Source organism: Oreochromis aureus, linkage group 18 (genome assembly GCF_013358895.1).
Source record: "Oreochromis aureus strain Israel breed Guangdong linkage group 18, ZZ_aureus, whole genome shotgun sequence".
In the NCBI taxonomy this organism is placed as follows: domain Eukaryota; kingdom Metazoa; phylum Chordata; class Actinopteri; order Cichliformes; family Cichlidae; genus Oreochromis; species Oreochromis aureus.
The window spans coordinates 13,568,296-13,593,636 of NC_052959.1; the positions used below are offsets into that span (position 1 = coordinate 13,568,296).

Genomic DNA, 25,341 nt, shown 5'->3' on the forward strand with positions numbered 1-25,341 from the left:
TGGAGTTCTGCAGCGTGTGCATTCTTTTTCTCAGAGCCACGCTGACAGATTTCTTTAATTTGCTGCAGTAGAATTTTTTTATTATCATGCTGACATATTTCTTTTTCAAACATTATGCTGTCAGTAGGACATTTTATATTATGGCATGTAGAAAAGGAGGTGGCTGGGGAGAGGGAGGTCTGGGCTTCTCTGCTTACTTGTGTATTTTTTAAACATTATTTTGTCTGGTTGTACAGCATATGTTGCAACAGTTTTATGGTAGTTTAAATAGTTTACATTGTTGACCCACCAAGATTATAAAAGTGGGATGCGTGGGCTGTCTGAACAGCCTGAATGTCCACTTGACATAAAGGACACTTGTCCATGAGACACTTACGTTGCTCAGATGGGTTCAGAATATCCCAGTTATCTGAGCTGCTGCATGTGGTGGATAAAGTTAAAAATGTATGTAGACAGGGTCCAGAAGAGGACTCGTGGCGTCAGGGCGTCGTGTGCCATTCTGGGAGCAGGAATTCTGGGATACCGCTGTTGACTCACTAAGTGATATAGAGAGAGTCTTGCACAGCTGGAGTCCAAACGTTGCATGACACACCAAATGTGCTGGCACAGAAATATAAAGAATCAGGGCGTGTGTGAGAAATTTCAGATTAAAGTTTAAATTGTTCACGTTTGGTGCACGTTTACCTTCAGCTGAGTGTGTCAGTGAGTATTTTATCACACACATCTGCAGGTAACAGCAGGTACAGCAAATTTAAATCTTTACGATACAAGCCTCTAGTTAACGGTGAAAGTCCAGGCTACTAATAAACGGGATAAAATTCTGCTTTTCATGCACAACCCTACAAATATCAACCCTTTTATATTATGAGATCATCCCTTCTATGACAATAAACGCCACGGGTGGTGTGCTTACTTAATCTCTGCTATTAGTGGAAGGGGGTAAGGAAATCCCATGAGCACTGTAGCAGACAGAAAACCTATGACATCATATTATGTCTTGGCTCTCACTAATATCTCCATCATGCTCTAAAAATGACACCCCCCGGACAACATTTAGATCTGTGTGTAAACTGCTGCTGGGGTTTTAAATCCCTTATTAAATAAGCTGCTACTCAATTCAAAGTGTAAGATTAGATATTTTATTAGGCCCACATGTTTTTGCATGATAACATTTATAATGTATGTTGTAAGCTTGATTGTCTGACTGTGTTACCATTGCAGGAGAGGGATGACTTGGATGTACCCTGCATTTTACCCTATGACAATTTATTCAGTTTATTTTGACCAGATCCAAATGACCTGGTTATTGGATTCCAAACCTCACATACAGTGGGCTATCTGCTATCTGATTGATTTTGTGATTAGACTGTGATGTCCTTTTCTTCTTCAGCACAACAGCAGAGAGCCTGACCAATCACAATGAGGCAGAGCTACAGAGACGGTGTCAAGAGAGACAGCAGGAAATTGACCACATGCAGCAGGTGCTTGAGGCAAAGATTCAGCTCCTGCAGGAGGTTGGTCTGCTGCTGTAATACTGACACTTGGGGATACTCAGTGCCCATTCTTCCCAAATATTAACTGCTTTGGTGCATGTTTCTTTCAGGAGGCCCAGCTGGCTCGCAGCGAGGCCGAGCGAATGGCCTCGCTGGCTGGATCACAATCCCATGCGTCCCTCCTCTCCTTAGATGCTGCGATGGAGGAAATCCCAGAGGATGAAAGGCCTCCAAATATCCTGTCACCATCTAACAACAAAGACAGGTAAGAAACTACTCAGTTCTGGAGAACATCAGAAGAAATCAATCCTTCTATGTCACTGACTGGTCCTCTTTCTGCTTTCAGGTTGATAGAGGAGCTAACTAAAGAGCTTCGCACTAAGGAGGTCCACATCACTGAGCTGTGTGGAGAGAAGACAACACTCACACTCAGGGTGGAAGAGCTGGAGGGACAAGTTCAGGAGCTATCTAACTCTCTGCTGCAGAAGGACAAGGATGTTGAGGTACATATGACTTAAATTTTACATCAAAAACCTTCTGAAGCCAGGTCTTAAATTTCTTACTGAAATTAAAGGAACACTTTGAAGACACATCACATCTCAGTGGGAGAAAAAACATGCTAGATATCTATCATGATCTGGATTGGGTAATGTGTAAAGAATGAAAAGATGCCATGATGGAAAAGATGATGGAAATGAAAATTATTAACCTGCAGAGGGCTGATTTCAAAGACACTGTGGAAAAGTGAAAAAATGATGTGACAGGCTTGCACATTTTGCTAAATTTCATTACGACAACTCAAAGTGTTACTCAGTAGTTTGTTTGACCCCCAAGTGGTTGTATGCGTGCCTGACAACATCAGGACATGCTCCTAATGAGATGACAGGTGGTGTCTGTGGGGCATCTCGACCCAGATCTGCATCAAAGCGTCACTGAGCTCCTGGGCAGTCTGAAGTGCAACCTTGCACTGTCATATGGACCAAAGCATAATGTCCCAGAGGTGGTCTACTGGATTTAGCTCATGTGAGTGTGGGGGCCAGTCAAGTCCTACATCTTCCAGGGACTGCCTGCATGCCCTCACCACATGAGGCAGGGAATTGTCGTCAGGAATTGACTGCACCAGCAAAGGGCCTGACAATGGGTACAAGGATTTCATCAATACCTAATGGCAGTCAGGGGCTGTTGCCTAGCCTGTAGAGGTCTGAGCATCCCTCCATGGATATGCCTCCCCAGACCATCAGATCCAACACTATCTGACACTATGCTCAATGTTACAGGCAGCATAATGTTCTCCATAGTTTCTGCAGATCCTTTCATGTCTGTTACGTGTGCTCAGGATGAATCTGCTCTCATCTCTGAAAAGCAAAGGTCATCAATGGCAAATAGTAATTGGGGGTCCATGGTGCTGGGGAGTGGGCACAAGGCCACTAGACGACGTTGGGCCCTTGGCCCACCCTCATTAAGTCTGTTTAGGATTGTTTGGTCAGATAAAGTCACACCAGTGGCCTGCTAGAAGTCTTTTTGTAGCTCTGACAGTGCTCATCCCGTTTCTCCTTGCACAAAGGAGCAGATATCAGTCCTGCTGATCGGTTAAAGACCTTCTACAGCCCTGTCCAGCTCTCCTAGAATAACTGTATATCTCCTGCATGCTCCTGAGACTGTGGTGAGAGACACAGCAAACCTTCCATCCTGGAGGTGTCCAGGTATCGCCTTATGTTACTGACTTTAGCCAATGCAAAACTAGTGATAAATGTCAGAAAAGATGAGGAGAGAAAACAAATGTCAGTGGCCTCCACCTGTAAAATCATTTTTTTTGGGGGGTCTCATATTTGTCCTTCTAGTGCAATTATTGTTAATTTCATTAAGACCAAAGGAAATGAAACTGCTTAACAACCCCTAGAAGCTTAACTGAGTTGATGATTTATGCTGATTAAAATGTGTTCCTTCATTGTATTTTATTTTATTTTTTTATTTATTTTTTGAGCAGTATATTATATATTATATTATAATGGACCCTGAAGTGCATGTGTGAAATGCAAAACCATGGACACTTTATATAAGCCGTCTAATGTTACTGCATTCCTCTGGACCACCGTGTCTCCTCTGGCCAGTCTAGAAAGAATCTTTAAAGCAACATATGTTCATGCCTCAGCTATATTTTATCAGCTATTCATGTAGGTCGCAAGAGCTGCTGCATACATCAAATAACACTTAAACACATGGATATGATTAAAACAGTGTCACAAATACAAAAGAACACAACATAGAAATATATTAGATACAAAATTCTCCTTTTTTTCTCTGTGTATTCCTGCCTTCCATAAATCTTAGGATTGGCTGGAGCTATTAGTTTTTTCACTCGATAATTTTAACCTCTCTTTTCTTTTACACAGTTCTATCAGGAGGAACTTGGTCAAGAGAGGCTGCGCATCGAGCAGGAGATGCAGGTATGTGGATTTTAGTATTTAAACGGTGCTGGATCATTAGCTTTCAGCTGTTATGTTCTTTCCAAAGTGTGAGAGCGGTTTCACACAGTAGACTGAGTGAAGAATATTTTGATAGACTCTGCCTCCTTATGGACAAGTGACACATTGCATAGATATGACGAGCACAGACACACAGCTAAATTATTTGTAGGTAACAAGAAATGATCTATAGTATTTAAGAATTTTTACAGTGTGTACAGTGCATTTTTATTCATGTCACATGAGTGTGTTTGTGGTATAGGACCAGATTTTGCCCGATTTTATCACTGAAAAGCAAGACATCCTCATAACCAAGCTCAAGCTCTTAACAGTATCATGAGAAAAAATAAGTAAAATACTCTGAAACTGAGCTGAAACTACATTGGTGTAGTCCAACCTTTTTTTGTTTTTTTAAATATATATGTATATTTAAAGCTAACAAAGAAAGAAAGGGACCACGAGGCAGAAAAAAGAAAACTATTTTGCTTTTTAAGGCTGTAATATATAGTGTATCGCTTAAGGATTCTAGCGGTAGTGAGAGCCATCTTACTGGGGGCTTATCTCATCACGAGAAGTGCCAGAATCTCATTACATTTACAGGCTTCAGCTGCAGTGACATCCTCAAGGGCATACTACTCTCCTGATGCATGGTGAAACTACGAATGGAGAGGGACTATTACTTAAACAGCAACTCACTGTAACCTGGACAGAATCTCTACCCTGTTGAGTAGAGATCTTGTAGGGATTAATACTTGAGAACACAGTGTGCGTTTAGCCAAATTGAACCTGTGCAGCAGTGCTACTCTGTATTTGAATGTGTCAGCATTTGCTGCAAACATATTTGTTGTCAGGCGGGTTTTGTTTTCAGGGAGCCTGTGCAGGCGTTTTAACTTGTAAATCATTTCTGAATGAAGGATGCAAATGTACTTGTTAGGCAGGCTCTCTGTTCAGATTTCAGACGGGACACACGTATGTGTAAAAGCATGTGTGTATGAGTGAGTGTGTGCCTCGGTCAGTGTGCAGTGAAAAGAAAAAAAAGGCTGAGGCAGCAATGGCAGCTGCGCTATGGCAAAGCATTTAGTTACTAAGGTAACAGTGGAATTTGCATATGATCAGCAACCCTCTGAGTGTGGTATGTGGTATATATGAAAATTGTTGGCTGGATTCAGACTGCTCATGTGTTTAAAAGCTGATATTTTCATTTTTATGAGGCTGTTTGACTTTATAAGTACAGTATATATGCGCAACTGTGTATAATACATGCTATATATATTATATGCCTCTTCCGTATTGCTGAATTGGTTTCTAAATCAGTGGAAGAAACTGTTGTTGTGTGTTCTTACCACAGCTTTGTTTACATGTCCTCACAAACATCAGAAGAGAGCATGCAAGAATGAATGTAACTGGGTGTGTGTGTGTGTGTGTGTGTGTGTGTGTGTGTGTGTGCACATTCCCATGAGGAGCCATCCTTCACGTACGTGTGTGCATGCAGGCGTCTCACTGGTTAGCAGTTTAGCAGCTCTGGTTTCAGCCAAGCTATCGATAGGTCAGATTGACCTTTGAGTGCTCGGCGACCTCACCATCAGGTTGTGTTGTTTCAGACAGACACCCACCATAAGAGCTCATAATTAGCTCCCCGGACACCACAGACACTTAGCCAATAATTGTCTGCAGAGAAGAGCAGGCTGGACATGAATATAATCTGAAACCTTGTAACATATTTATTTCCAGGATCTCTTTGTCAGGAATAACATGCGTCAGTGTAGACCTTTGAAGCAGTTAAACAGCAAGACGTTTCATAGCAGTTATGAGCATTAGAGTTCTCATTAAATTTGAAAGAAAAAAATCTTCGGCTGCATCCTTCCCACATATGGCTTTCTGCAGCTAAACCTAATTTTAGAGAAAATGACTCAGGTTCAGTAATTAGTCTTCACAAAACCAGCAATCAAAGACTTTGAAGCAGACATTAGTGAGGATTTCCAGTCTCATTCTCTGCTCTGACGCAGTACGGCTGCTTTCAGAGAGAAAAATGGTACACAGCAGGCTTCACACTGCATATATCTGCTTGGAACTCACAGTGTGACCATCTGTTTGTGCACCCTCGGGCAAACAAAAATCATAGCCGCTGCAGAGCTGAACTTACACGGTCAAATGCAGGATAAAGCTCTGGTTGTTTGGTCATTACAGTCCAACCATTGTTGAAATATCAGCACCATGGCAACAGAAAATAATTGTAATAATATTGTGCTGGTCTAATGAGGACACTATTTACAGACTAAAGCCACCATGGCAATCGTGTTATAATCATATAATGATGTTTGATACGTTTGTTAATAGCAGGACAGTTAATTGTGTTTTTAAGTGTCAGTATCTATTATTATTATTTTATTATTATTATTATTATTATTATTTTATTATTAATTAATAAATTATTAATTTAGTTAATGACAGTTGTTCATGGAAGCAAATCCTGCGGAGTTATAAACCTGTAAAAAAAATATAACAATAACTAACAATTTCATTTCTGATAAGCAACTCTATTAAGAGTTTATTTTCATATGCAGCATCGCTGCCTCATTGCAACACAGGTGTTTTTTGTTAACTGCATTTATTGATTAGTATGTGATATCTTCTATTTTTACTCTGCAGAGCGTCTGCCTGACAACTGAAGGAATAAAAGTCAGGAAGGGGACTCTGGGAGAAACAGAGCTTACATTTATTAACCTCGGAGGTCTTTTCTGTAGTTTATAATTACGTGTAGTGGTCTTGTTAATTCTAAATTATTAATGCTTAAAGAAATGTACAATAGTTTTGCTGTGTGTGTGTGTGTGTGTGAGAGAGAGAGAGAGAGAGAGAGATGGGCTGTGTCATAATATTTATGAATGTCTGAAGTGATTTGAGTCCCCAGGTTGACTTGCCTTCGCTGATAATTCAACTGGTTATTAGATAATAATACATTTTATTTTATGAAATGCAGCTGTTTAATATAAATGTGTGCACTGTTGTTCTTTTTCATTCATCCTCAATAAAAGCCCACTTTAAGGGTTAGCATGCGACCATGCTAATACAGCTAATGTGAATTGTATAAAACAAATATAACTTATTCTTGGAGACGTTTAATCTTATAGATTAGCGTCATGCTACTGGGCTTTTCACCTGTTCAGTCAGGCGGACGGAGCTTAGCAAACCGGGTAGGAGGAAGTAGCAGACTCCCGGGGGAGCGACTCTCTTTCCTGTTTACAAATGAACCCAAAATAGAGGAGATGTTATATAGCTGAATTTAAATATGCGTTTTAAAAGGAAAGTGTCTATGTTTTGAACCGATATCTCAGCGGGAGTTAAACTGCGAGCATCCCTGAACGGCTTCACCGGGCTTCTCAACCCCCCCTCGTTTTCCCTGAATGGTGCGCTCCGACGCTGCAGGTCTGGTTCGGGCAGGCGCTTCGTTATCTGACTGGAGGACATCCGACTGGAGTCTGGTGTGTCGTATCTCTGCTTGTAGCTGCTGTAACAGCTCTGAGATGAACAGACAGCCTTTGTTTGGGACACAGACGCCGCCGGAAGAGTCAGAGGATCGTCCTCGGACGCCTGTTACTGCTCGGTGTGCGCGTACTGGGCAGTAGCTTCCCGGTCATGATGAACCTGTCGTCGTTCGGAGCGGCTCGCGCCTCCGTGATGGTGCAGAGGCACGTGCGGCTGTGTTGGGAAATGCGAGATACGATGTTTGTTTTTTTTGACAGCGTGAGGACACTTTAAAGATAAATACTGCGTCTGATTCACGAGACATTACCTGACCAGTGTGCGCCATTGCGATTCACCTGCCCCTCCATCAGATGAACGGGGATCCTGGATGTCTTTGGATCATAGCTACAGTATAAACTGATCTTACAAGCTCTTTTTTGTCTACCTCATTTAATTTATCATGGACTTTGAAGTCATCACATGGACTCAGGGAATGAGGAGCATTACACTGTCCTGTTTATGTTATTGACATCAGTGCTTGCTCTGAAGCTGGACATTGTGCTCTTCTTGCTGTTTATAAAGCAGCGCAGTCATTCTGAGGATCCATCTATCCTCACATCCTCATGTTAGAGTAAATAAGATGTTCTGCCCCTCCCTGATAACTATAATACTGTGTAATGTTTGATCTCAAGATGAAGGAGGTGTGTCGTATTTGTGGACGGGAACTCTGTGGCAACCAGCGAAAATGGATCTTCCATCCTGCTGCCAAACTCAACCTGCACGTGCTGCTCTCTTATGCTGTGGGGCGGGAGCTGACCCGGGACGGCAGAGGAGAGTTTGCCTGCTCCAAGTGCACCTTCATGCTGGACCGCATGTACCGCTTCGACACAGTCATCGCCCGTGTGGAGGCCCTGTCCATCGAGAGGTTGCAGCGGCTTCTGCAGGAGAAGCATCGACTGAGGCAGTGCATCAGCGGGCTCTATCGGAAAACAAATTCAGACGAAGGGGCTGTAACATTAAGTGGAAGTGATGACGGACCAGGGGATGGGATGGTGGATATTTCAGGGCTAACTCATGCAAAGTATTGTGCCCTGCTCCAGGAGGATCTCGTCTACTCTTTGTATGAGTCCTGGGCAGATGACAGCCTGGACTGCCACCATCACCACCATCCTCAATGTCCTGCTGCTCCAGGGTCAGAGGTTACAGTTGCAGGCTCACAACGGTGTGCGCCCAGCACTCCCAGAAGGTGCCGGGGATGTTCTTATTGGCGGGTGGCAGACTCTGATTATGAAGCTGTCTGTAAGGTGCCCAGAAAGTTGGCCCGGAGTATTTCTTGTGGGCCATCAACCAGATATTCAGCCAGTGTGGTTGGGGGAAGTTTGACTGGAGGTGGTGCAGGTGGAGAAGGAGAGAGGAAATATGTGGAAGATTCAGAAGACATCCCCTCCTCTCAGACTCTAGTTCCTGGATCTCAGGACCCCTCGAGGACCTCAGATAGTGATCGCACTCTAGCTGGCCGAGCCAGCTCAAGCCCCTCTATAGCATCCCTGGAGGCAGCTGAGGAATATATTCAGCCTGGAGCCATAACAGATGGACCCCTGAGCTCTCCAGTGGATGCAATAGAAGACCAGATATCTGACTCCCTCTCGGAGGAGCACATGGGAGCTCCACTTGGCCAGGCCTCTCCTAGACGCACTTTCTCTCTAGCCCTCTCTTTGCTGCAAAGCTGTGCTGTTTACCGGCCAGTCCGGAGCACAAAAGGGAGCAAGCTCCCAGTCTTGCTCCGACGAAGCTCCAGCAACGGGGGCACAAGGTTGTCCTTTACCGATCCCATGATAGGAATGCCTTATGGAAGCCCAAACGGAGAGAGACACAGTCACATGCCAACACCTGAGCTGGAGACCCCTCTGATCAGAGTGGACACTGGGCTGGATCAGGATCTGAACCTGGCAGACATGGAGAAATTATTTGAAGATTTGTACAAAGAGTATCCTCCTCCTCCTCCCCATCAGGTACAAAACCTTGATAGGAATGGGGATGTCGGTGAAAAGAAGAATTTCATTACTGCAGAGCGACGGCGCTTGGTTCAGTAATGAAGTTGGCCTTTGATGAGCAAACTTGCTACATCTGCAGTAACCTGCCTGAACCAGCCCGACAGGCTTTGATGTTTGACAGCGTGGCCTGCCCACAAAACCATTATCACCACATTTTAGCTTAACTATCCACATAATCCAGCTACACACAGCCTCTGCAGTTAGCTTTCACCCCAAAGGACCTGAGCTTCAGTAGCGTGCGGCCATGTTTAGTTGTGTGGTAACACTATACATTACCCAAGCAGTCAGGTGTGGGTAGCATGGCCTAATTAGCTAGTCTGTGTGCGTGAGTGTGCACACACAAAGAACTAATGACGAAGCAAAGCATGGCACATTAGCGTATTTTAGTATTAATATCTGTGTTCTTCCAGCCTTTAATTTGTTACTGCTTATCTAATTTAGTCTTTATGATAAAGCTGAGTGTTTGCAGTGATGATACATGAACACAGCCTTTAGACAGATGAGTCTTGCAGTTTTTCCAGCCTTGCAAAACAAGATTTTCCGCTCCAGTATGTAAAGATAAATGTGTGTGGATGAGTTTTTGTGTGTGCTATAGTTAAAAAAAGTAATTTCTCTTACTCCTTTGTAATACCTTCTAGAGGGTATGGATTTGTCTGAAGCCTGTGTTTTTCCCTTACTATGAGCATGTGATCGCCGAGCGGGGAGTGCTCAGTGAATTAGGTTAGATATGGGGAGACGTTAAGACAAAGTGACTCCACTACTGCCCTATTTTCACTCAGAGCCCTTGAGGCAAAGTGATCCACGCGATGTCAGACCACTCTGTCATCTCAATACTGGTTGGCTACTAAAGTCCCACTATTTCATTATAATATTACCTTTATATCTTAATGTGAAAAAAGAAGCTTTACCTTATAACATTTCTTGATTTAACTCCGAACTGCATCACCCAAATGGCAAACACATAGTGATATTCTTCCTGTAATGAAAGTTGAAATGATTTATATGTATGTATGTATGTAGCAGGAGCACAGAGCACTTTGGGTGAACTCACTCATGCATGCAGATGCTCATAAACCACTCGAGTGGTTCTTTCCTTGTCATAGCGCACACACGAATGAACAGAGTTTATGTATCTTGTGCACAAATAGTATTACGTAATTAGCTATGGTGGTTATGTAGGCTTTCTATTTTTTATGAATTTGAGAAAAAAGTGTTTTCTAAAAATAATTCAGCTGCTGGATATTGTGAATAGATTTTATAAGGTTAAACTTTGACGTCTTAACCTTTTGCAGAGTCTTGTTGAAGAGCAGCAGAGCCAGCTGAACCAGTATGAGTGTGCGGCCGGTCAGTGTGTCAGCGAGCTGCAGAAGGCCCAGCTCCAGGTCCAATCCCTGCAGGCCAAGATCCAGGAGAGCGAGGCCAACAACATGGTGATCCTCATTAAAACACATTACAGCAGCTGGATATGTTCTTTTATTGTGCATCAGAGGCCTGATGGCAGCCTAACCTAACCTTTCTGCCTCCGTCTGTAGAAGCTGCAGGAGAAGCTGAGTGAGATGGAGTGCGAGCTACGTTCGCTTCGCCAGGCCTCTCAGAGTCAGGAAAGAACCATTCAGGGCCTCACAGAGTCTCTCAGCACCAAAGACAACGAGGTGTGTGTCTGTTTGTACCTAAACAAGGATCGCCATGACGTGATTTGTAAACCTGTTGTAAATTTGCTGATTCTGCTCTAAGGCCCAGGAGCTGTACCTGCTGATTGAAGGGCAGAACACCACACTTTGCAAGCTGCAGGAAATAGCCCATCGCAGCCAGCTTGCTCAAAGCAAGGTGAAACTTTTGACCTGTTTTTTAATCAAAAATGTAAATGTTCTCTTCAGTGTTAAAAACATGTTGTCTTTTTGACCTTGGTCTGTGGTCGTTCCTTTCTTCAGGCTCCAGCAGGAGTTAGCGAGTCTTTGGTGCTCGCTCAGCTGCAGGGCGAGCTGGTCGGGGTGCAGAGCTCCCTCTTCTCTCTTGGTTTGGAGCTGGAGGCCAGCCAGAGGAGTCTGAGACAGAGCCAGAGGCAAGCCGATGACCTGATGAGGTTCAAGGAGAGACTAAACTCAGATCTACAGGAGGCACTGCAGCACAGAGAGGTCACCGAAAAACACAATCAGGTCAGTCTGGTTGTGACTGTGTGAGTAAACCAAACATGTTACACAGCACGTTTAACATGCTTTCTTTCTACTGCAGGACCTGCGCTGCGCCCTTCACAAACTTCGCACTGAGCTTCAGGCCAAAGAAGCAGCTTTAAAGGAGAGCGAAGCAGAGAAACACGCTCTGACGCAGGAGAAAGACCGGAGCATCGCACAGCTCAAAAGCACTCTGCAGGACAAGGAGCAACAGTTGCAGGTGACGTGCACAATCCCACACAGTCTGCTAATATATATATATGCATGTATATATATATATATATATATATATATATATATATATATATATATATGTATGTATGTATGTATATATGTATATATATATATATGTATGTGTATGTATATATATGTATATGTATATGTATACATATATGTATACATATATGTATATATATATGTATATATTAGGCACACAAACACACTTCTTTTTTTTAGCCCGTCTAAAAATATATTAATCTGTAGGAGTACTCAGAGATGGTGGAATCAACGGGAAGCTCCAAACCAAATCCAAGAGACGCCCTGCTGGAGAAACTGAGGGAGCGCATTAAAGAAAGAGACAGAGCTCTGGAGGTAAACAAACACACAGATTAACAGATTGAAACTCGTGGCAGATACTGTTAACAACTCATTTCAGCCACGGTTACATTTGTCTCAAGTACACCGTGTGATTCATGGGACTGAACAAACTGATGTGCATTCATTGTCAGGACAATGGGAAGGCTTTTAGTCACAAAAGAGTATCAGTCAAGAGTCATGGGCACACAGCAATACAGACTCACAAACCAAATGGTCGGTGTGCAGTAATATTTTACTGCAGTGGGAAGAATTATCAAAGAAATATATGAAAGAAAAAGGTGACAATGAAAAGCATGTGTTAAATCTCTCGGTTTTAGCTACTACATAGCTAAACATTTTATGCAGTAAACTACAAAACTATAAAGTGCAAAGAACACGGTGAAGGTTGAGGATGCTTTTCCATCACTGCCTGCAGCAATCCATCGATGACAAGTTCCGCTGTGTGGAGGAGCGTGAGGGCCAGGTGAGGAGGCTGCAGCTGGCCCTGAGAGAGAAGGAGCGAGACCTGGAGAGACTCCGCTGCATTCTCTCCAACAACGAGGAGACCATCACGGTACGCTCGCGACACGCAGCATAATCATGTCAGAACTGTTTGTTTGGTGTGGAAACACTAGAACATACATATTATGCAGATTAAAGCTCACACTTTAAAACAAGCTTGAACCAACAAACCAATAAGCCAAGTGCATCATATTTAATAAATTTTGAATGAATTGCATTTTTTTTTATTTGTCATAACACTCAGTAAACTCTCCATTTTCAAGAAAATTGAATTTTTCTGGCAGTTATTTCATGCTTCAGGCTTTATAGCATTAAACATATTACTCAGTATCTAAAGTTATGCACTGATATATTTTTGGTGATCGTGACCACCAGAGTCTTGACGGTTTGGTGCGGGGTAAAGAGCTGGAGCTGGAGCAGGCAGCAGAGGCCTACAGGAACCTCCAGTGGTTGAAACAGCAGAGCGACGAGAAGGAGAGAAACTCCCTGAGAGAGAAAGACACCATCATAACCCAGCTACAAGCAGCACTACAGACACGCAGCCAGGAGACTCAGGTACACACTGACATTTACAACAGGTTTCTGTTTCAATTATTCTCAGTTGTTTGCGGTGTAAATGTTCAAAGCTTTGAAAAACCATCCCATGTTGACAAACCTGTCTCACCAGTTTCTTACTAATTGCTCTGTTTGTTGTGTTGTGCGTGTGCAGGATCTCACAGCTGCCCTCGTCGCCAGAGTTCAGGCCGGTCCCACTGAGGTTGTGGAGGAGCTGAAGGCTCGGCTGGCTCTGAAAGAGAAACTCTTCCAGGAGCTTTTGGCAGACCGCAGCCGGCAATCTAAGGAACACCAAGCACAGATCCAGGATCTGCTCAGCACTCTCAGCTCCAAAGACCAGTATCTGCAGGTGGGCGACATCGTGACATCGAAGTGCAGCTGGCAGATTATTGGTTTGAGCTGTACAAAAAGGCGGTTCGAGAAGATAAAGTGTAACCTGATCTTTCTCTCTCAGGACTACTCCTACAGGCTTTCCTTAGTGATCAGTGAGCGGACTGGCCAGCTACAGGAGCTTCGCAAGCAGCTGTCAGAAAGAGAGCAGGAGCTGCATGAACTGAGATGGGACAAGGAGAGAGACACGGGAGGAGAGACGGACCATCTCCAGAGTCTCCTTAAAGAGAAGGAGGCCTTTATCAAGGTACTTGCTCCGACATTTTCCCTTGGCTGTTTGTCTTTCTATAGATCCTGTACACCTGGTGTTCACAGGCTACTTTATCACACTTTCAGGAGCTGATGAAGGCCCAGGAAGAGGCCATGCAGCCGTTTTCCAAGGAGAGCGAGGCAGAGATCAAGGCTCTGAAGGAAGACATGCAGCTGGTGCTGAAAAAGGAGGCAGAGGCTCAGGTATCAGTGAAGCTCTTGAGCTGATGCACTAAAATTTCATGTGTTTTTTTAAATCTTTAAGTCACATCTTTGGGTTCTTTTTCTGCAGAAGGAGATCTCTGCCCTGCGTTCGTCTTTAGCTCAGCAGCAGTCAGAAGGAGATGCCACAAAAGACAGCACTGATCACAAAGTATGATTACTGCTTCATTTTGAGTCTCTTAGACAGTGTTTAGACATTTGTGTTCCTTAGGGAAATAACCACTTTACTCCTTTATAACCCTCCCTGCCACTGTGATTCAGCATGTGCTGGAGCAGCTGGTATCAGAGTACAACAAGCTGAATGACGCCCTGAGGGCAGAGAAGAGGTTATACCAAAATCTCACTCACATTCACAAGAGTGACAGGTAGGGAAATTCCATGCAGGTCTTGTAACACTCTGGATTCCTGCAAAGCTTTTTTTTGTCCTTTCTTTTTTTTTTCAAAACACCATTTTTTTTCTCGTCTTTTTGATTTTGCAGCAGCTCAGAGAAGATCCAGACCCTCCACATGGAGTTGGATTCAGTTCAGGCACTCCGCAGACAGCTGGAGGAGGTCCTGTCTCGGACCCGTAACACGGCCCTGCTACTGGACAGGGCAGCTAAAAGGCAGCCTGACTTTGGAGGTGGGAACGGGCAGGGTCCAGCCTCCAAGGCTGCAAGCACCATTGTCACTAACGCTACCTGATGCTCTGTGTGACCACAGCACCACTCAGTGACACTCTAAATGTGAGATAGAGCTGTCTCCAACCACTGACGGTCAGGTTTATGAAACATTGTGTTCCTGAAGTAAGAGAAAGAGATCTATATTTTAAAAGCCAAAATCTGACCCTCAGTGTGCAGGCAGCTTTGTCCAAATAACACAAACACTCCTCTTAATGGTATGAAGTGGAAATGTGCAACTCAGAGTTTAATTTATTAATATATTTTGTGAGTGTGGTGTGAATCTGTTTGGGTTTTTTTATATTGTTTTTTTGAGGATTGCCTGCATATTGCTTTGTAGCTCGATTGTTCTCTATTGCCATTTCTGTGTACTGTCTCTCACCGGTGTCGCTCTTCCAGCCTTACTGTCACAGTGAAGTCACGTCTTGTGGAGAAATTCAAGCTCATGCCTTACAGTGAAACGTCTCACCATCCATCATTTGTTTTATATCATCTGTTTGTCAGCAGGATTGTGCACGCTTAGCGAAGGCCCGGGAAAAAAAACAAAAAATGATGGCCTCGTACTTTCCTTTAGTTCTGTGTTAGCTCTGATAGATATGCATGATAGAGTAGGCTAGTCATTTTAGATATAAGCTGGCAGATGCTTTATGTTGTAGTAATTTGATATGATATGCATATTTTTAGCATCTCTGCTTCTAGATCCAGCTTTGTACAGAGATAGGATAATCTACAGTCTAGACAGTGCTCTCTATTAATCACAGGAGATGTGAACACCAGAAATAAACCTTGCATATGAATTATTTATATGAGGTAGAGTACATTTTCTAGCGATTTTGTGCCCCCGATCTTTTCATCTAGCCTCACAGATGGAATCACCGTCAAAGCTCCTTCTACTTCTTCTTCTTCTTTTTGTGTTTTAAATGCATCAAAAATAAACATGTGCTGGCTTTTTGTCAAAAGCACTTCTGGTATGGATTTCTCTTTATTGTGTTTAATTAGGAAACCTGAAATCCTCCACTTATTCCTTGACATACCTTCCTTCTTTCCCCTCAGAGCAACCCACAGTATATATAATCTCTCTGAACCTTTACCCAGAGTAGAAATATTATTTACCCGCCCTCCTCAGCCTCTCAACTTTGCCTTTTTTTGTCCTAAAGTGTAAATTTAAAACCATATGAATACATGCTAGAACTTTTAATGTATAAATACAAAGGCAACAAACAGCAACGTGTATTCTTAAAACAAACTCGGTCCCAATTAATTTTCCTTCATGTCCTTTCTCCCTCATGCATGATAGTGTGGCATGGTTTTCATGTTTGCATGGCTCTTCCACTGTAATGTCCAATGAGAGATATTCATAAACACAAAGCCCGTGTGCCCGGTCACTCAGTGTCCTCACGTTCTAGCTTGAATAAAAATACAATTCAAGTCCCTCTTCCTACACCTTCCTCATATGTGATGACATTATGTAGTGTCACAGTGTGTAAACAGGGTGCCACATTACACCAGTCAAGCCTGCAGGGACACATTACTCAATCAGTATTGCCTCAGCAGTTTTGCTCTGAGTTTCCTGCCCTCTCACTAACAGCACAGAGACATTTAGTGCTGTATATTTAACTGTTATGCTTCATTAAAGGTGGACACATTCTGATAATTGACGCCCGTTAAACTTGCTCTGACTATGAAACAATCCTTTAATATGTCCCCACAATAGAATGAGCAACTCTAGACACAAACCCACACCTATGAGTCACGTATAGCTCTGCACAGTGTGTGTGTGTGTGCGGAGGCCTATTATGTAAAACAGTTTCCCTTAGAAATTCTTTTCAGTCACTTTCCTGATGTTCCTGCTGTCTGTGTGAGTGTGTATACGATATTAAAAACACGGAACAGAGAAGAGAACATGCGGTACTCGGTCACCACTACCTCCTTTAATCCCTGCAAATAGTTGTTACCCTAAATCTGCTACAGTTGTGTCATTTTTAGGTGTTTAAAGTGGCTCTCGCATACACACTGTTACTGAGTGCACTGTTTTTTTGGCTGGCTTGCAACTTATGACATAACATTTCCCTTAAGTCCCATGACTTCCAAAGTGGTGATTCAGTGCAGAGAGAGAGAGGACTGTGGAAAGAATGGGATAGAGAGTGGATGCCGGGGAGGGAGAGGCCCTAAAAACTACAGGACTTAGAAGAAAACCAGGGGGTTTGAGATTTAAAGAAAAGAACCAAAGCAAGTGGATACTTTCCCTAAATGGTCATTTTGTTTCCAGAGCTTAGCACAGAGGAGGAAGAGGGAGACGATGAAGACGGCAGCAGTGAGGAGTTCACAGACAGCATAGAGGAGGATGACGATAGTGTGAATGCCAGAAGTTTGACCTCCGGTCAGGTAAAGTGCTTTTACTAACACTTCACTGTGACCATTGAGAACATCTCACCTACTCCCATGACTTAAAGGGTAAGAACTAAGAAGTATTTTTTCTAACTCTGTAGGCTTTGGTTAAGGCTCAAGGACCTGAGTGTGTGACCCGAGGGCTGGTGAGGGAGGCACAGTCCCAGAAAGCTGATGTAAAGCAGCTCGATGAAGCAAAGAAGACACTCGAGTTTGAGCTTGAAGAAATAAAGTCACAGCTGGAGAGGGATGGATACACCTCTGTAGCTCAGATGAGGTGTGTAATTTGCTTTAAATGACTTATTGTTTACCTGATCGTGCTGTGTTTGATGGCACCATTATGCTTATTCGTCCTTCTGTTTGACTTTTGCTAGGAGTGCCCTGCAGAAGCTGCAAAGGGAAAACCAGGCCCTGAAAGAAAACCAAGTACGAGCTGGAGTGGTGGGGACAAACACAGAGAAGAGTCTGAGCCCAGAAGAAGAAGAGGAAGAAGAAGAAGAGGAGGAAGAAGAAGACGAGGAGGAGGAGGAAGAAGAGGAAGAAGAAGACGAGGAGGAGGAGGAGGAGGAAGAGGATACTGAGGAAGAAGATGAACTGGAAACATCTCCGGTGCCGGCAGGGAAGCGAGGTCCTCCATGTGTTAGTCTGAGCAGCGAGCCGGGGAAGAGGCACTGCATGAGGCCATGTTCTCTGAACCTGGGCACACTGACATCTCACCATCTCACACACCAACCTGAAGCGGTAACACATTATACCCTCATTATCTGATCATTATTACAGATTTACTTCCTTTTAAATCTGACAAACTGTTCGAGAGAATAAAATGACCAGACAATTTAATACCAGAAAAAGTACTCAGATCAATAAATGTAACATAAACAGTTTAGATGGGAAAATATGTTCCCATTATTGAATTGCTAATTAGAGACAATTAAAGGCCAATAAAGTGTCACTAGTAAAGTTTAATTTAAGTTTAAAGTTTAATTTATTTGTTGCCATGTTTTACATATAAACCTAGCTCTTAAAAAAGAATCAGAAACAGTCAGTTAATGTCTTGTTATATGTGATATTTCAGTACAAGAGATGCTGTATGACTAAATAATTAAATATGTGCCTGTGAAGATTACACATCAGTGTTGCTTAGATGCTTTGCTTTTGCAGGAGACAGCGGTCGCTGGTGACAGCTCTCAGGTCAGAGCGCTCTGGCGAGATAAAGAGGATGGCCTCCGTGAACAGGCATCTCGTCTGCACGCTGATCTGACTCTGAGCCAGCAGGAGAACAGAGAGCTGCAAGAGAGACTGATGGTGTCTGAGGCCACGGTCCAAGCTCAGGCCGAACAGCTGAAGGAGTACAGAGATCTGCTCAGTGAGTCACTCTGAGGAGCATGTATAAAGGAAGGCTGGGATGAGTTAGACAAATACACTTAAACATATTTAATTATTGGTACAAAGGAATGTAGTAAGTTCTGCCTCATGTCTGTGCAGCTGAGACGTCTGTCCAGCAGGCCAACAAGCAGGTGCAGGTGGATCTTCAGGATCTGGGTTATGAAACTTGTGGCCGGAGTGAGAACGAAGCAGAGAGAGAAGACACCAGCAGCCCAGGTGATGAACAAAGATCTGATTCATTTTAGACCAAAAACAGATCATGCTCTTTAAGATACTGTCATTAATCATGTCTCACCTCTCCTCCTTGCAGAGTTTGACGACCTAGAGATGTGCACGTCGCTGTCCCATCCTCAGGACTGTGAGGTTGGTGGCTGGTATGCTGGAAGCTGCAGCAGCAACAGAGGCGCTTATGAAATGAGGGATGAGTCGGCGTCTCTCCAGCATCTGGTCCAGGATCTGCGCTCACAGCTGACTCGCTGTCACAAAGTGATCCGTGGACTGCAGCTCCGTGTCCGGTCTTTGTCTGCGACCAGCGACTATGCCTCCAGCTTGGAGCGCACTCCCCGCAAGGTACTGACTCTCCAACAAATGCTGTACTTTAAGTTTATTTAATGTTAAAGAAAGACAAATTCAAAAACCAAGGGTTTTTTTGCTTTTCATCCTCACCCTTTAGGTAAACTGGGCACTTGAGAGATCACCAGCCCCGAGTGGTGTCGATGAGGATGAAGGCTGGTTATCTGATACCCAAGGGGCTCGTCCAGGGTCCAAGCCCAGCAGGGAGCTCCAAGAACTGATGGAACGAGTTGCATCTCTGGAGGCTCAGTTGAAAACTACCAGATCGGAGGGCAAAGGCCAAGCAGAAGAAGGGAAATGTGCCACCTGGCCTGGGTAGGTTAGCAGCGATAAAGTGGCAGTGTTGCACATTTACTTTTTATCTAGAATCAGTTGATGTATGCACATGAGAGCGAGACTAATCTCCCTTAACACTGCGGTGCATTTTGTCCCTGTGGTGGCTGTTTGTCTTCCGCACTGTGCAGGAAGTACAACTCTCTGATCCAGGCTCAAGCTCGTGAGCTGTCCCACCTGAGGCAGCGGATGAGAGAAGGGCAAGGAGTCTGTCACATCCTGACCCAACACCTGGGAGACACCACCAAGGTGCTGCAAACACACTCATGATATTTTCTACATTTTATCAACACAGAGAAAGAGAATAAAGTTCTAGAAAAGTTCATAGCGCAGATTCTCATAGATGCACTAAACATCAACAACTTTCAGGCTTTTGAGGAGCTCCTGCGGGCCAATGATATTGATTACTACATGGGTCAGAGCTTCAGAGAGCAGCTGGCACAGAGCACCGCCCTGGCACAAAGAGTGGTCACCAAGATTAGTGGACGTAAGGAACATTTAAAAAAAAAAAAACTGTTTCTACTGTTATTTAAAGTCTCACCGCTCCATCTTTTCTCTTTCCTCTCCACAGGAGAACGTGCAGAGAGCCATGACGACAAGACAGGCCACGAGTTGCTCGCCTTGCGGTAAGTGAGCTTGTTCATATCTACTGTGTAATGTGAGAATGTGTAGAAGATTAAACAATTTTAGCCATCACTGTTCCTCGAATAATTAGTTGAGCCTGGTTCCAAAATCAAGTCAGTCCCCAGAAACTGACACAGACCAAAGTTTAAGCATCCTTGCAGCCTAGCATGAAGCTCAGTTTTGGTCTTTATCAAACGACTGCAGTGTCACCTGCAGTTTTGTGATCTGTTGACCCCCACTGAACTTATTAGCTCACTTTGCAGCACTGAGTCTGTCCCGCTGATTAGTTTGCTCTGTCATGTGACACGCTGTGGCGCACGAGGAGCTGTCTGCATAGCTGCTTATGTTGGAGAGAAGACAGAAGGTCTGCTGTTAATCCACACGCGGGCCACCACGCGGATCGCTTTAGTTACTCTAGCTGAACAGACAGCTTCCAGGTGTCCACCCAGACAGGCTTAACATGCTCAGAGTTTCTGTATACTTCACACGTTGGCACACTGTTTCTGTTGGATTTATGCTAAGTCACTTATTCGTGGATTTCTGTTGTATTGATGCTTGCTGCTGTACTGATGAATATTTATTTTGAAATATTTTCCAGCATGCAGCATTTTTAAGGGTTATCAGGAAAGCTGGTCAAGTAAAAACAAAAAAACAAAAAGACCCTTTTTTAAAAAAAGTTGCTGTCAGAGAGCCAGAGAGCCCAAAACAGCAAGAGAGACATGGATACATAGCATGAGGGTCTATAAGGCCTCTAGACCCACTTGTGCGGAGTGACTCACTAGAAGTGATTTCTCATCTTCTATAAACATGTGTCTGCATGGTCAGTTGGTCTCATTTAATTTGGTTCAACTTTGGTTGCAATTCTTTTGGGTGCTCACAGAGAAGATGTCTACACATCGTTGCATCACACACATTATTGATGCAAGAACAGAACAGGACATCATGTGATGTCTCCAAATTTGGGCCAGCCTATGAGGATGGATGATGACAGTGAATACATTTACAGTAGTCAAGAACCAGGTGTAGTAGCTATGCAAGCCCTTGACTTTAGTAGTGATTCTAGAACAGTATAAAAAGTACCTAAAACTACTGTAATCCATGACTTCCTGGAGCTAACACATGTATGTTGACAGGGAAGAAGGCACTATTAGCCTAAAATATATATTAACAGGCATCTTATAAGGACTTATAAGTGCCTCATACCCTATTAATTAATGCTCTTTAAATGGGCTTTAATATAAGGTGAGTTATCCTGTGCTCTTATAGGGAAGAAGAGCTCTTTTTACAGTAATAGTGTTGTTTATGTTGTTAATATTACTGGAAAAAAAATTCCTTTCCTATTTCCTTCAGTGTTGATGCATTTTCTGTGTTTTTCTGTGCATCCAAATAAAAACACTGACAAAGAAGCAAATGTAAATGCATTTACTTAGATTCAAGGAGGAACTAGTTAGACTTTCATCAGAACCTCGAACTCAAAAAACATGTTTTTGATCATGACTCAAGAGTTCGGAGGCTAATTCCTACAAAGAAAACGCAAATGTGTAATAGAATGGTAAATGGAATGAATGAAATGAAAGTGATTAGGTTTAATATCTGAAAGGTCAGAGTTCAGTTTCACTGTGATATCATGATCCTTCTCTGCACCTGCAGGTTGAGTAAGGAGTTGCAGCAAAAAGATAAAATCATTGAATCGCTCCACACGAAGCTGCAGCACCGCCCTGAGACCCCGTCCAGTTGCCACGCCCTCTCTGAGACGACGGACCAATCAGATAGGACCTCCTTGGTGTCCGATGAGTACCAAACCAATGAAGACTTGGAGCTGTGTTCTGATTTGGACACCAGGGAATATCAGGAGGAGCACCGACTCCGGCAGCCAGGACTCGGATCAGATCCGGAAGGTATTGTTGATGTTTAATCTCTCTTTCTGTGAAATGCATCTTTCTATCATTTCACCTTCCATTCCCCTCTTTTAGTCCGTTCTTCTATCCCACCACCTCTTCCTCCTCCTCCTCTTCATGGCCTCCTCAAGTCTTCAAGCAGCTGTCCCAACATGCTTTGCACAGCCGCTGTGGGTTTGACCAGAGGTAGGGGCATCACAGATGGCTGTGGCTTGCAAAAATCATTTTCTTTTTTCCTCCTCATCCTTTCCTCTTCTGTATGTGTCACTTCCTGTCATTCTCCTCCAGCCCTTTTCAGTGAGCCTGTCTCCTCCTCCCTCTCTATCCCCTCTGGCCCTGACGGCTGGGGTCACGAAGTTATGTTTGACCCCCGGCCCAGAGCTCTCTCTGTGATGGCTGTTCGCCCAGAGCTGGACACGCTGTACAAACAGATGAATGAGCAGAACAGGGGTGAGGGGCCAAAGACAGTGTGCCATGTGTGGAAAAGTACTCAAAACCTGTCTGAAACTACAGTCACACTTGGAATTGTATAGAATGTTTGAGTGATCTCTTACCATTTGTGTGTGTGTGTGTGTGTGTGTGTGTGTGTTTGGATGGCTTCCTACAGGCTTCCCAGAAGCTCATGACAAGGCTCTGTTCACCCTTTCACCTGATCATCACAACCAGCATGGCCTGTCAAGCTACAGCCAGCTATCCCATCATGCCTTTCAACCCTACCAGCTGGGGGGCATCCCTACAGGCCACTTAATGAAGTCTGACTCAGGTTTAATGTCAGGAGGGCCTTTGTGGGACATGGAAAACTTGGTCGGAAGTTATTCTGGATCATCTGCACACCAACCAGGAAGCAGCCAAACAGGTGAGACACACAAATGCAGTGAATTTATTTTTGGAATATTTATGTAGCTTAAGAGTTTAAGAGCTTCTTTTTTAATGAACCGTGCATGCAGAAGTTGAATGAACAATACACTGTTGTTATTGTATTATTTTCTTTCAGGGGTAAATTTAATAGAGGAACACCTGCAGGAGGTGAGGTGTCTTCGCCAACGCCTGGAGGAGTCCATTAGGACCAATGAGAGGCTTCGTCAGCAGCTTGAAGAAAAACTGGCCACCACTGGACGTGATGGAGGTAATGCAGCTTTCCACACTTGAGTAACAACAAACATCGGCGCTTCTTTGTCACAATGACACAATGTTTTTTTTCCAGGGGCTCCAACCAACATTTATATTCAGGGACTGGACACAGTCACTCAGCTTTCCAATGAGATCAGAGTCCTGAAGGAAGAAAACTTGGGTCTGCAGTCCCGCTTGCAGGCCAGCACAGGTACTTCAGTATAAAGGCACCAGACATTTGACAGAGTTTGTTTTATTTTTTGTTTTTTTAAATAAACCCATTCAGTCTCTCCTATGCTCTCAGACACAAGTGAGGAGGTGGTACAATTGAGGGAGGCAGTGTTTACAGCACGCGCTCGCCTGAAGCAATCAGAGCTGGAAGCTGAGCAGTGGAAGGAGGAGCTCAGACGGCTTCAGGCCCACAGTCAGGAGCAGGGACAGCAGATTCACACATTAAGGCAGGAGCGACAGGTCGGGCAGGAGAAAACCAACAGGTGTGTACAGATAATGGCTGCGTCTGTCTGCGTGTTCACATCATCGCTAACTGTTTTATTACTATAACGTATCTGTGCATTATCAGGCTCCAGCACGAGGTGTCACTACTCCAGCAGCAGCTATGTGAGAGCAGGGAACTGATCCACTCCCTGCAGAGCGAATTACATGTCTATGATCGAGTGTGTTCCAGCACAAAGGCCAACAAAGGTCAGTCTATCAAATTAGCTATACGCAACATGCTACCATAGATATATAGACATATATACAGCTGGAGTGAATACACCAAGGCTAGGCTGCAGACCCATCACTCCCACGGTACTGAAGTCCCGTGCTGCACAGCTGTCTGGCATTCTGCAAAATCTCCTCGACTTGAGTCTGTTGCAGTCTATTGCAGTGCCAAAAATGTATATCATCTATCTATCTATCTATCTGTGCCAATCTACCAATGCCATCTATTATCTATCTATCTATCTATCTATCTATCTATCTATCTATCTATCTATCTATCTATCTATCTATCTATCGTCCCAGTGTCCCTTACTTTGGTGCCATCTGGTGGTAGATGAATGAACAGATAAATGGGCTATAAAAAGAAAAAAAACCCTCATTGGATGTTTTTCTGTGAATTCTAGTTCACAGAATTCTTTAGAGATTTTTCTTGAGCTGCAATGTTTGACAAATATGAAAGGAGGAAAGAATAAAACCCTCCAAACCCCTCGCAGCACCGAAGCACAGCTGTGACTAACACGTTCTCATATTTGTGCATTTCGTCTTTCGTCTTCAGGCTACCTGTGTGAGGTACCAGTTCTACCAGTAGAGCTGGGGGAGTTGTTGGGGGAGGTGAGGAGTCTACGGGCTCAGTTGCAAAACAGTGTCCAGGAGAACAGCGCTCTCAAACAGCTGGAGCTCCACAAGCAGCTGGAACAGAAGCTGGGCGTGGGCTCGCCTCGGACTCCCTCGCTCTCTGCTCTCACTGCCAGCCCTCAGAGGGAAAACTTCTACAGACGTCAGCTGCTTCATGGTGAGACATGACTGGGCATGACTCCATCATGCTATGGTGTAAAATGCCTGTGATGTTCAGTGTGCAGTGGTAAAGTTTGCAGTGTGTCCAAGCCTGTTTGCCTGTCTGTGTGCTCCGCAGACCCAGCTCCATCTCCACCAGTCAGGGACATTGGTCTCTTTAACTGTGGATCTCCTGGTCCTCCCTACTCAGACTTGGATGACAGCCATAGCACTGCCAATGGTGTGACTTAACTTCAACTCAGTTACCGCAACTTTATTTGACTTAATATGAAGAAGGTTTCTTTGCTTTCTAACAATAACAGCACTTTGGTTTGGTCAGTGTGCTTGTTACTGAGTAGTTTGAATGAATTCTAATTTCCATAAAATAAAAATTAAAAAACAGCTTCATTTGAAGTCCTCCCACAATACAATCCAGCTCTTTTGTCTCCAGCAGACCCTCTTGAGCCACACTCTGAGCTGGAAGGGGATGCGCCCGATGGATCATTTGCGAACCGTAATGGTCGTCACGCCATCGGTCACGTGGACGACTTCAGTGCTTTGCAGCAGCAAGTCCTCGAGGGCCGGAGCCTCATCCAGCGCATGGAGATGACCCTGCAGGCCTGCCTTGGTCCACCAATGCTGGATGTAAACCAGAAACAGAGCAGCGAGCTGGTGTGTTTTCACCATCCTAACAGTCGGCGACAACTGAAAATA

At 44.0% G+C, this 25,341-nt stretch overlaps 1 protein-coding gene across 8 annotated transcripts in view; it reads left to right on the plus strand.

The window, feature by feature from the left end:
* Nucleotides 1-25,341, plus strand: part of LOC116319200 (myomegalin-like) — a 47,574-nt gene that overhangs the window by 16,918 nt on the left and 5,315 nt on the right. The window contains exons 6-44 of one of the 8 annotated variants that reach the window (XM_039602236.1): nucleotides 1,391-1,514; nucleotides 1,604-1,758; nucleotides 1,840-1,996; nucleotides 3,887-3,940; nucleotides 10,767-10,904; nucleotides 11,007-11,126; nucleotides 11,209-11,301; nucleotides 11,406-11,630; nucleotides 11,707-11,865; nucleotides 12,129-12,236; nucleotides 12,658-12,795; nucleotides 13,119-13,298; nucleotides 13,453-13,647; nucleotides 13,753-13,935; nucleotides 14,025-14,141; nucleotides 14,230-14,310; nucleotides 14,421-14,524; nucleotides 14,639-14,781; nucleotides 17,088-17,203; nucleotides 17,308-17,483; nucleotides 17,581-17,947; nucleotides 18,368-18,572; nucleotides 18,692-18,808; nucleotides 18,903-19,162; nucleotides 19,266-19,480; nucleotides 19,630-19,747; nucleotides 19,868-19,985; nucleotides 20,070-20,124; nucleotides 21,773-22,020; nucleotides 22,096-22,206; nucleotides 22,309-22,470; nucleotides 22,628-22,876; nucleotides 23,015-23,146; nucleotides 23,225-23,341; nucleotides 23,417-23,624; nucleotides 23,711-23,832; nucleotides 24,410-24,646; nucleotides 24,767-24,868; nucleotides 25,079-25,299. In XM_039602236.1, the coding sequence (XP_039458170.1) occupies nucleotides 1,391-1,514; nucleotides 1,604-1,758; nucleotides 1,840-1,996; nucleotides 3,887-3,940; nucleotides 10,767-10,904; nucleotides 11,007-11,126; nucleotides 11,209-11,301; nucleotides 11,406-11,630; nucleotides 11,707-11,865; nucleotides 12,129-12,236; nucleotides 12,658-12,795; nucleotides 13,119-13,298; nucleotides 13,453-13,647; nucleotides 13,753-13,935; nucleotides 14,025-14,141; nucleotides 14,230-14,310; nucleotides 14,421-14,524; nucleotides 14,639-14,781; nucleotides 17,088-17,203; nucleotides 17,308-17,483; nucleotides 17,581-17,947; nucleotides 18,368-18,572; nucleotides 18,692-18,808; nucleotides 18,903-19,162; nucleotides 19,266-19,480; nucleotides 19,630-19,747; nucleotides 19,868-19,985; nucleotides 20,070-20,124; nucleotides 21,773-22,020; nucleotides 22,096-22,206; nucleotides 22,309-22,470; nucleotides 22,628-22,876; nucleotides 23,015-23,146; nucleotides 23,225-23,341; nucleotides 23,417-23,624; nucleotides 23,711-23,832; nucleotides 24,410-24,646; nucleotides 24,767-24,868; nucleotides 25,079-25,299 (6,130 nt within the window). Of the gene's footprint in view, nucleotides 1-1,390; nucleotides 1,515-1,603; nucleotides 1,759-1,839; nucleotides 1,997-3,886; nucleotides 3,941-7,282; nucleotides 9,433-10,766; nucleotides 10,905-11,006; nucleotides 11,127-11,208; nucleotides 11,302-11,405; nucleotides 11,631-11,706; nucleotides 11,866-12,128; nucleotides 12,237-12,657; nucleotides 12,796-13,118; nucleotides 13,299-13,452; nucleotides 13,648-13,752; nucleotides 13,936-14,024; nucleotides 14,142-14,229; nucleotides 14,311-14,420; nucleotides 14,525-14,638; nucleotides 14,782-17,087; nucleotides 17,204-17,307; nucleotides 17,484-17,580; nucleotides 17,948-18,367; nucleotides 18,573-18,691; nucleotides 18,809-18,902; nucleotides 19,163-19,265; nucleotides 19,481-19,629; nucleotides 19,748-19,867; nucleotides 19,986-20,069; nucleotides 20,125-21,772; nucleotides 22,021-22,095; nucleotides 22,207-22,308; nucleotides 22,471-22,627; nucleotides 22,877-23,014; nucleotides 23,147-23,224; nucleotides 23,342-23,416; nucleotides 23,625-23,710; nucleotides 23,833-24,409; nucleotides 24,647-24,766; nucleotides 24,869-25,078; nucleotides 25,300-25,341 lie in introns of those variants that run through there. The other 7 variants (XM_039602231.1, XM_039602229.1, XM_039602234.1 and 4 more) reach the window with 7 other exon arrangements.